General features: G+C 30.2%; 1 protein-coding gene and 1 long non-coding RNA gene across 2 annotated transcripts in view; one reads left to right on the top strand and one right to left on the bottom strand.

The window, feature by feature from the left end:
- Window positions 1–11: 11 nt before the first annotated feature.
- Window positions 12–11,951, top strand: part of LOC127735017 (phosphatidylinositide phosphatase SAC2-like) — a 249,641-nt gene continuing 237,701 nt past the window's right edge. The window contains exons 1-3 of the mRNA XM_052245083.1: window positions 12–219; window positions 8,062–8,142; window positions 11,383–11,516. Of these exons, the coding sequence (XP_052101043.1) occupies window positions 120–219; window positions 8,062–8,142; window positions 11,383–11,516 (315 nt within the window). The 5' untranslated portion in view covers window positions 12–119. The remainder of the gene's footprint in view (window positions 220–8,061; window positions 8,143–11,382; window positions 11,517–11,951) is intronic.
- Window positions 788–3,208, bottom strand: LOC127735020 (uncharacterized). The gene is made up of 3 exons (XR_007997924.1): window positions 2,877–3,208; window positions 2,418–2,495; window positions 788–889 (listed from the first exon to the last, which is right to left on the bottom strand). It is a non-coding gene; the product is annotated as an uncharacterized LOC127735020 (long non-coding RNA).

Genomic DNA, 11,951 nt, shown 5'->3' with positions numbered 1-11,951 from the left:
CATTTCCTGCAACTGACATTTAGCTCGATTTTTCATCTCGTAAAGTATTTTTTGCCCAAAATGTGGAAAATGAAATGAAACTTGTGGAGATAAGGTTCTTGGAATAAAGAATTGATAAAATGATACAAGTTTTTCATACCGAAGACCATTATATATTACAGGATGGCGATTTTACGCTGTGGTGTAGTAGAACGACAGGAGCTCTTGAACCAAAAAAAGGTGATTGTTAATGATTATCTGTATATGTATTGGGTAAAAACATCCAAACACATGATGATAGAATACGTCAGACATGCCCGATTTTTTTTTGCCACTAGACTTGCGTATAAAAAAGAAATTAAGCTTCTAAGAACATACCAAAGGGCAATAAAAAATCATAGGTCCTGAATAGACCAATTTTGAGTCCTTTTTTATGAATAAGAACATGTAACACTAGTTGACCCAAGATCAATCTGTATACATGACATCATTGACGCAGAACGAGAACGTTTTACATTTTAAGAGAGCGTACTGGTTCAACTTGACAGGATTAAACAGACTTCTTCTCTTCTATTGTGATGTAATAATTAAGGAATAACAGTACTGTAGTTGAAGAGATGCTGCCATCAATTGGCAATTTGATAGTCGCAATATCAGTTTTACAGGTGACACTTAACTGAATATTTGTGACCGTCAAATCCACATTTATTAATATTATGATCAATGTTATATTCTAATTCGTTACCTCAAATGAATATAAAGTATTTATAAAATAAAAACAAACACTTGTTTCATAGGAATAGCTTGCCAGCATGTGCAGCTTACTGTGATAATTTTATTAAAACAAAATTAAATTTGAGTCCCGATGTCATCATGATAACGGCAACACCGCTGCGTAGTACACGACAGCCTACAAAATAGAAAATAAAAATGAGAAATCATATATACATATATAGGTCTTAATGATCAACCAAACAATGTCATACTGGTAGTATAAATATCTACTATGCGTAAAAACATTTAAAAAATACAAGCATTCAATCGGGGGGAGAAGGGGGGGGGGGGGGGGGGGGTCTTTACCTAAACTAAACTGCACTGTACTGTACGGTATAAGAGCTTCAAATGACAATATATCTTAACTTACTTTAACAAGAAAACTATTTGCGCTTTAAAAATCCTGTGCTATTTACATATCAAATATCATACTCAATATATTTACGCAATGCAACAAATATTGACCAATCCGAAATACACATATGTATCATATATTTAAAAACACAAACCTGTTTATTTAATATAAACACCAATAGATGACCACTATGCGGACACACACTCACGTGTATGCTCAACTTTAATCAATACATTTATTCTTGAAATATCATCAGTTGTTTAAATTTCACTCCCCAAAAAAAAGGGGAAAAAAAAGTAAAATTTTATTTTGAATTTACAGTACATATGTAGTTATTTCTGGTAGCTATAGTTATTAATTAATGGTATCAATTTTATTGCACCAGATGCACATTTTGACAGTTAATAATTAACAATGAATAATATCTCTTCAATGATGCACATACATGTATGTGCAAAGCTTATTCTTTTAAAATACAAAACCTAATACAAATTATTAAAGATTATTACAAGTTGAGATGACCAATGATAATCTGTTTATCGCTATTTTACCTATGACGACGTTGTCAATTTCATGTCAATTTCATTAGCAACGGCACGTGCCCCCTTAGTTTCTAGTGATAATTTTCATATCACTCGACTCTGCTGAGAAAGGAAATTATCAGTCAGTAAGATCAAAGGAAATTTTCGTAAAATAGCGATAATATAAATTATAAAGAAACTAACATTTTTTTTAAACATGATCATTACAATTATAATAGTCTTGTTTTACGGGGGTTCCATAAACGACAAGTCTAGGGTTCTTTGACATCACTTTATTTTACAAGTAAACGTAGGGAAAATAACCCTGCAATAACAATAGCATATAATTATCACATTTATCAATATCACAGTCTTATTAAAGTCTTATACTAGAATCATACAAATATTATACTGGTGTAAATAACAATGTTACAAGATCGTATGAAATATTCTATTCCATATACAATAAACTATACTGAGTATCAAGAATGCAGCGACATTCATAATATGCGACAAACTTGCAATTATATTTCTAAATACAAATACATGTATCTGATAAGTCGTATCAAATAGCATATCATTATAATCAACCAAGCGTATTATAAACAAGTTGAATGTATCATACTTCATAAACGAGTGTCATTCATAAAACCTTTACCATACAAAGGTTATTAACTGTTCACTATAGTATTCTAGCTATTAACTTCGTATGCACTACTGTAATGTTTAATATCTATTATTGAACTCAAGTTAACTGACATATAGGTACAATATAGTATGACCCTTACCAATCTGTGGAACTAGGTTATATATCTAACATCTACAGTACAACCAGTATGTTACAGGAACATCATAATCTATGTGTCCTGAAAATAATACACAATAATAAATAATAGGATCTAGGAAAATAATGATCCCTTATACAAAATACAAAATATTAAAGACTGATATAATAAAATCTAGCTATTACACAAAATAACCATATATGGCAATATTAAAGCAAATGTCAATGTGACGTCATAGATCCATAACTGAAAGGTCAAGGTCACTTTCAAAAATCATTCGTAAATCTCCCTGTCTACAACCAAACTACAGATTCAAATCATATATTCTCAGATTAATACATAAACTATCTTACTCCTATCATATCTAAGTCTATGGGCATACTTACCAATAAACGGGCAGAATTGTATAGCATGCACTGCATACGCCTTTCATACACCACAAAGAACATAAAATCTACTTACCAGATATAAAGAATGTAATTTCCAATACTACAGTGATTCCAAAGTATGGAAATTCAGTGAGTAATAACGAGCACCAAATAGAATGTCTCTATATAAGTTTCATCACTATATACGGTTTAAATAAGAAGTAAATATTAAATATGTATGTCTCCAATTTTCAAGAATTAACCACCATTACTTCTTTTCCAAAATCTGAGGTGTGTCCAGAATGACCAATAAGAACTGACCATAAAGGTGAACAAGGTGTGACAATTAATTTACTAATGAGTTGGACAGGTAGATACAATTACAACTTTACTCAATGAAGTATGACTGATTAGAACTTTCATACAATTTAAAGTGTGAAGAGATAATAAACTATAAATCAAAAGATCAAATAATCAAAATGAATGAATAAAGTCTAATATCTGGCATGTAATGAAATGTAAAATACTAATAAATGAAATATTTAAAAATATACTCTGTCACACAATAGTTCAAAAAAATTTGCAAAATCCATTGGTAAAGACAATCTCATTTGTCTAATATTATAAATAAACATGCAAGTTTTTTTGCTCAGTGTTGAAGGCCTCATTGTGACTTTGAGATGAAGAACAACAATAAAAGCACTGTTCCTTTGCTTTTTGTGTTTCTTTGCTGTGCACATAATTGATTTTGTGTCATGGATAGATACTCCCATATCCTTGTCAACGTATATTTGTTCCGCCTAACAGAAGTTCCACTGGAAACTTTGTTATAAACAATGTCATAATATCTATTCCTGTTGGAACAAATATTCTATACCATTTATTCCGTTAGGAACATATACTGTAATATTCATTCCTGTGGAAATAATATTCCAGAACATTTTTTCCTTTTGGAACTTATATTATAAAGGAACTTCTATTCCGTGACAACCTTTCTTTTCTATTATGAATAGGATTTAAAAATGAATTGGTTTGTGATGCAAGCACTTATTTATTTATCTCGTACAGTATATGACATATGTTTTACATTATTTGTTTTATCCAAATGAAAATGTTGAACCAACATTTGAGAAGACAGTATTCATTTGATTTAAAAGTTTTTAAGATTGAAAAACAATTACTCAAATTGAAATGGCAGAGATATCTATCTTGAATAAATAACCATAAAAGCCTTTTCTAGTTAATTTACTTTTTAAGGTGTTCTTTTGTACTTTAACAGTGTTCATAACAATGTATGGATACAATTTCTATTGATATAAAAATTAGGAGATGTAGTATGATTGCCAATAAGACAACTACAATATGTAACCACTGGAGTCCAAATGACGTGGATGTAAGCAACAGTAGGTCAGTCTGTACAGTCTTCAACTATGTACAAAACCCAAGCTGTATAGTCAGCTATAAAAGGTCCCAACATGACAAAATGTGAAACAATTCAAACAAGAAAAAACCAATGCTCTGATTTTACCTAAAATTTAATGTATAGACGACATTCACATTCATGCACTTTTCCGTAAATTTACTACATATTTATGTCACAATGCTTATGTTATTACATCACAGTGAGACTGATTGTTTGATTACTTCAACCTGGTGTCAACCAGTGTAACTCATTCATAAAAAACAACTCCAGATTGATGTATACTATCCACTAAAAAGTTGCTTAAAAAAATTTAATTAAAAAAATGTTGTAAAGATTATCTGCCTTGATTGATTATCTATCTTTCAAGCTAGACTATGCTAATAGTTGATAATGTTTGGAATGACCAGGACATGCAGGATGTCGATTATCAAAAATTTATTAGATAAAGCTTAAAGGAAGGTCATAAGAGTACACTTTGTATTAAAGGTAAGATGGTTTTTGGTTTAAGAGTTTGACTACTTTGAAGGTATGATAGACTCAATATATACTGGTATGTCATATAAAAACAAAGCAGATGTGATATGATTGTCAGTGAGACAATTATCCACCAGAGAGCAAATGACTTGGATGTATAATATTCAAATAATTGCACTTCTTGTATAATTTACCTTTGCAACCCTGGCCAGGCTGCTAATTTTGTGGCTCCTTTTCAACAGTTAAGTCAGAGGTCTCTACCCAGATCTGTCTTGATCTGAGGAAACCATAAGTGCTTCCATACATAACGCAATATGAGTAATGCGTTCTCTCCATTTGGTGCATCCTCTTTTGTTACATAAAGCACAATTTTTGTCTCATTTCTCTAACCATCTAACTTTTGATCATGATATTTACTGGAGATAGTTCTTAGTATGGTAATCCCCCTATAAGTATTGACTATAAAGGGTTTTTTGTTTGTTAAATGAACAGCATTAAAAGAAATATAGAAATATGCATAAACAGTTGACACTCAAACATTTGGTTTTATACATAAATTATATATACATGTAAATAATGTAAAACAATAAGCTGTCACAAATATTAATAAGAAGAACAAATATTTACATCAATTATGTAATCTTATAGCCAGAGTTTTATCATCAACTAAAATATGTATGAGACATCACTTATTTAACCAGATCAATGATTTATTGTAAAAAACACTCATCATGATTAGCCTCAAATGATGTAGCATCAAGCTCTACTGTCATATTACTGCAATGAATATTTGTATGTCTTTAGTTATTCTACTTAACAGAAATTATTGTGTGAATTTATTATTGCGATTAATTTGAAGCATGGACAAAAATGTGAGATCAATTATTGGGATTTCAGGAAAATAATTTTAATTTAAACCTCTGACTGGGTTTCATATTGGTACATGTATATATAATATATGTCTTTGATATATACCATTATGAAAACAGTGAGAAAAACCCATACTGTAAAATTGGCTATAAAAGGCCTCAACATAAAAATATTAAACAATTCATTTGAGAAAACTAACTGCCTGATTATAACAAAACAATTTACAAAAAACCAACATGACAGACATAAACCAATGACAACAACTGAACTACAGGCTGCTGACTTAGGAAAGGCAGATATAGAATGTGGTGGGGTTAAACATCTTTGAATGTGCCAACCGTCCTCTAACCTGGGACAGTGGCCATGGTGTAACATTAGAACATAAGAACAATAATTTTAACAATACTGTATTGGTTTCTACATGTATATATACATGTATATTTGTCCATCTGTTTGTCCCTTAAAATGTTGGTTGCATCTGAATATATTTTTCCTCCGGAACTATAAATCAGTGCTTCCTGAAATTTGGTATCATTGATACTATCAAGCTAATCTTTTGAGCATGCTTTACCTTGTGATTCATTTTCATTATATTCTTACACAAAATGGCCATGTAAGAAAAATTTGTTTGCATTTCTTAGGAACCAAATATCAAGGTTTTCTGAAATTTTTGAGTCAAGCTTCATGTGTTCATGCTATACTGTGTGATATGTTTTCACATTCATTACCCATCAACTACATGTACCTGTTAACCAAATACTTACAGAGGGCCTGGGTGACATTACTAAACTTTAGCTCTGTAGCTGAACTTGTTTAAAAAAAAGTGATCATAACCATCTTAAAAGACAAATGGGAGGTTAATATATTGTGCTTACTAATAGAATGATAAATCATTAATATATTTTTACATAACAATTGTTAACAACAGGGTCATTTCACTATAATACTATAGTTATAATGAAACATTGATGGTAGAATATAGTGTTTGTATAATGATCTTTTCTTATATTCCATATAAGAAATTCCATATTTGTAAAGATCATTGCTTGTATTCCATCGATATAAGAAATTCCAGATGTGCAATGGTGCTACTAGTTAGTTCTCATTTGTTAATGGACTTCTATCACATTTGATTTAACCTACAATCTTATTTTAATCTATGTATATAAATCAGAAAAAAAAAGCATTTCCAAAGAATCAATGTTTAAGATAGTATTTTGTCATTATGGTCTGGCTTTTAAACAATTTAATAATAGCTTTTCTGTCTTAATTATGATGTACCAAAGAGCAGTCAGACTAATACACTGGTTCATCACTGACAGTTGGGGCCATTAGTGTTTAAATATATATATTTATTATAATAAGAAGTGAACCAGTTTCCAAGAAAGTATTTATTATCTAACCTGATCAAATAATATTGATTCCTCAATCATCAGTCATTAAAGATTATCGTAATTTTCAAAAAAGTATTTATTCCATGTTTTTGATTTTGAAAAAAAAACTTTCTTTATACTTGTTAAATGACAATTTCAGTTTAAACGAAAACTCTCTCTACATGCTCTAGTTTTTCTGTAAATTATGTATTTATAAGAATTTATCTATGGAATAATAGGACTATGACATTAACAGAATTATAAAGAATGTAATTAAAAACTAATGTGTAATTTTGTTTTAATTTTTTTATACTTCTTTTATTATTTTAATATGTAGCTCTTATCCAGCAGATGAATTTTGAAAAATATAACAGTTTTGACACATTATGTGAACCCTATTGATCTAACAGTTTGCATATAAATCAAAAACTGTTTTTTACCCTGACAATGCCTGAAGTTCCTCACTTTATTTGTACGGGAAATTACTGCAAGTCAAGTTATTAACTTAAATATGTGATTAAGATAGGCTCTATTAAGCTGCATCATACTATAAATTCAAAATTTAAAGTCAGTGTTGTGAAAAAAATAAGTTGCAATATGTAGGTAATAATTGAAAATATAATAGGTTATCTAACATATCTGTAAGAAATCAATGTAGTTAAATCTAAATTAGCTCAAAGCATACTGAACCTTCTAGCAGTGTCATACCTTCATGAGCTTTTCATGTGGATGCATCTGTCATAGATATAAGAAGATGTGGTATGAGTGCCAATGAGACAACTCTCCATCCAAGTCAAAATTTATAAAAGTAAACCATTATAGGTCAAAGTACGGTCTTCAACACGGAGCCTTGGCTCACACCGAACAGGCATGTTTCCTGTTTTGATCTGTATGACGTTGACCTTTCACATCAAGTTCAGTTTTTACAACAACAACAAAATTACATTCCACTTTCCAATGTCAGAACTATTATGATTTACTTTTAATGCAGGATGTAGTGAAGGAACTTGCTGGACAAACATGAGGACATAACATTGTGTCTTGCAGACGTATCATCTTACACATGTCATTTGAGACAGCAATCCAACAATAGTCTTTTCCATCATGTATGATATTTGTTTGATATTTTATTCTTATAGGTATAGACTTATGTTCAGCATGGAATCCTGTTTGTATTGGAATGGTCTATGGGGTTATTGGAAAGGTCAAAGTTCACCCAGGTAAGATTGATAACTTAATTTACCCTTCATGGAAATACAGTGCTAAAGGGATAAAGGATTTATGTAGATCTGTACTATGGCAAACTTACAAACTACTGGGTAGGATCTTCTGCTGAAATCACATGATCACTACAGAATATACATTTATGATAAAAAGGTTATCTAGAAGGGAGTTTGTTGACGTTTAAACTCAGCCGACTTACTCACAAACTGAATAATTCATGCAGGAAAAAGAGAAGCGAAAGATACCAAAGAAACTTTCAAAATTCATTTTTAGATTGTGAGTGAAAGGTCAACCTTACACTCATCAATAAACTCTGTAAAGATAACCTATATAGTTTCAATAAAATGCACAGCAAATTATGTAAAAATAAAAAAGTTCATCAACACTTGCAGAACTACTTGGTCTGTATTTGTATTTATACTCATGGCATGAAGAAGGTTTATACATATGTAAGCTGAATGTTGCAATGACCCTCACCAATGAAATAAGACTTAGCATACAACTTTGTAATTTTTAAAGCTGTGAACTATCGAAAATAAAGGATCAAATGACCTAGGATTCATTGATAAAAGATGATGAAGTGATTTGTAAAAGTTCGTGCTGAAATAGATTGTTAACAGATAAGACATTTTGATGTGCCTGTCCCAAGCGAGTAGCTTTGTAATTAGTTGTTCTGTGTTATACTGTAATGCTTTTCTTTATTTTGGAAAACTAGGTGTAATTGACAGATATTTGATAATTTCTATTAAATGTATTCACAATTAGTTAGAGTTACAGTACTACTTGTGACTTACTCTGAAAAATTATGGCCATAAAATGTATGATAATTTATAGCTTGACATATTGTGTAGACACCTGTCTTGTTGAAGATTGTATGTTGCTCTAAGGGTGTCTTTTGGTATTTTTCTTTTGTTGGTTTGCTGTCTCATTGGTGTATGTGTCACATGTCCTTTTATTCATATGATATTTCAGAGTAAATAACCACATAACACATTCAGATCTGATATATACAAAATATAGATAAAGTAGTGAATCATTTCATTATTTTTTTTTTTTATTAAGTTTTAAGTTTAAAATTACTTAAATGTGAAGCAGACACAATATCCTATGCAATTTCACTTATTGAAAGTTGTTTTTTAAGTCAGATTATTTATTCTTTATAAAATCTCCCAAAAGCCCAAGATTGCGACCTTTTGGTTAACCAGGTTTGGAAAATATACGACAATTATTTGCAGATTTATAAGTGCAATAATATCAAATCAATAATGACATACACTATAATACTGGATGATTATGCAATTCTCTAAAGATTATAAGAATGGACTTTACTAATGTGTCTGGCTCCTTTTAACCATTTTCATATATCATGACCTATAGGTCCAAATTTATATCATTTATAAGCCAGATTTATGTCCCTTTGACATGCCACAAATTAGACACTATGTCATTTAGTCACCAACAGTGAACAGAAACCATCCATAATCTCAGAATTATTTCTCCTTAAATATTTGTCAAATAAGCTGGTGTCATTTAATTCTGGTTTTGACAAATAGTTTGTGAATTTGTTTTGACTTTTATAAAGCGTTATAAGACATTCCTATAACATCTTTCATGTATTTTGAATATTCAGAATTCAGAGATTGATATTTTGATAAATAAATGAAGCAATGTTGAAAAATCAAATGGCTTTTAATAAGTGAACTAATTTGTCTGAAATTTTCACAAATTTCACTTTTAAAACCAAGGCTTCAAATGCTATTATATAAGTAGAGGAATTTCTGATATTATATAAAATATTATAAATTATACAAATTTTACCTTCTGTTATTTTCAAAAAAGGGAGAGAAGAAATCATTTCTTTAATTTCATGTAGATTCATATTTCTACAGATAGAATTTCACTGAAAAGAAATCCAGAAAATTAAGATTGATTTACAGGAATTCGAAAATGCTGAATATTTTTCATTAAGATGAAAACTTAGTCAAAATCATGCAATTGAAAGAAAAATGTTTCTCACTGTATTTTTTGTTTCCTTCAATAGCATATTGATTTAAACATTTTGAATTTCAACTTTTTATTGGTAGTTTTATTGGTAGTGGAACTAGAAACTGAGTTTTCACTGAACAAGTGTCTTTGGTACTAGAGGCTGAGTTTTCACTGAACAAGTGTCGTTGATACTAGAGACTGAGTTTTCACTGAACAAGTGTCTTTGATACTAGAGACTGAGTTTTCACTAAACAAGTGTCTTTAGGTTACAGTCTCTCGTCGATGTATATGTTTAACCCAACAACTTCTTTTGTTCATAACTTCTTTATTTGAAATCAAAAGTGACATTTTTCATTTTGATTAGTCTTATTATGCTAATGCACTTGGATAATAGTAACAAGGGACAATATTTGATGTTCCTGAAAAAGGAGTAGGCTCGGTAAGACCCCTTTTTTGCCCCAAAATATTGTATTTTTACAAATTTGTTAAGAATGTAAACTTTTAGCTATTTATTGGAAAGTAGAATACTTTTGTTACATAAATATGGGCAGGTTTTTGACAATACAATGCAACATGCATTAGGTACTAGCATCATTAATTCATGCAAAATTACTGAAATCTTCACAATTTTAGCATTTGAGCTAACATTTAGACTGTTTTTGTCTAAAATGGAAGTGGCACACTTGTGTTCAGTCTTAATATTAAAATATATGTTGTATTTGATGATAATACATAATGTATATAAAGGCTGAGACTGAACATGTATGCAGCCACTTAAATTTTAAACAAAAACCATCTGAAAAGTGACATTTTATGGCATATTTGATAGATTTTTCATATTAAAGCTTGAATCGAGTATCTTTAATGACCATATCAGTTCAAATCTTTTACATAAACTAATTGAAACGACTGAAGTAGACACTTAAGTGTTTAAATAATGTCAAAAATCTTTCATCAGATGTACTTCAAATTTTAGACCAAAATTAGCCCTTACCAGACCTTCTGCTTTAAGTATGTAATATGGACAAATGAGAATAAATGCATGTACAGGGAAACCTTTTTTTAGAGACCACTTAAGGGAGAGCAAAAAATGGTCTCATAAGAGGAACCTAAAGTTAATGGTCTTATAACACAGGTTTTTGCTTAATACATGGGGACTCGTAAGCAAGCTTAAATATTTCTAAGTGACATTTTCAGTCACAAGGATTTCTCTCTAGATTAAGTATGCTATAATTGAGTTATATTTCCAGAATCAGAATGGAGTTTGTTATTAATTAAACAGCGAGCTCATGTTGGAAGAATAGACAGACATGATATTTATAAGATCCACAAGATTGCTGTGATACCACTTTCTGGTAATGAACCAGGGGAATTGGACTTAGAGGTACAGATATATGAATCTCATTAAGATTACTGTTCTTATATAGCACTGGGAATAGTATGGTTGATTAAAAATTGTCAAGCCATTAGCTGTAGGTTTAAGTTATTATCAAAAAGAGGATAAGTTTTTGGAAATGGTTGACAAGTGCTAGATATGCTTTACAGTTCCTTTTGTACTTATCATATAGTATTAAAGAGCAGCCTCATTATTTAATGTAAAAACACTGTTATTACAGACACTACAGAAGCTTAGTTGAATGACTTCTGTACATGTTCATGTAGCAGATAAAAATAGTTCATTCCAAATACATAGTCTAATATTTATTTTCTTTCATACACGTAACTTATGTATAATTATTCCATGTTTTCAAATAAAACCATGGTAAAGTAAAGTAATTATAATACTCACTGTATCAGAGCTTTTGTCAGGACAAATAAG

The sequence above is a fragment of the Mytilus californianus genome, unplaced genomic scaffold (genome assembly GCF_021869535.1).
Source record: "Mytilus californianus isolate M0D057914Y unplaced genomic scaffold, xbMytCali1.0.p SCAF_3, whole genome shotgun sequence".
NCBI lineage: Eukaryota > Metazoa > Mollusca > Bivalvia > Mytilida > Mytilidae > Mytilus > Mytilus californianus.
This window is presented reverse-complemented; position numbering and strand designations above follow the sequence as displayed.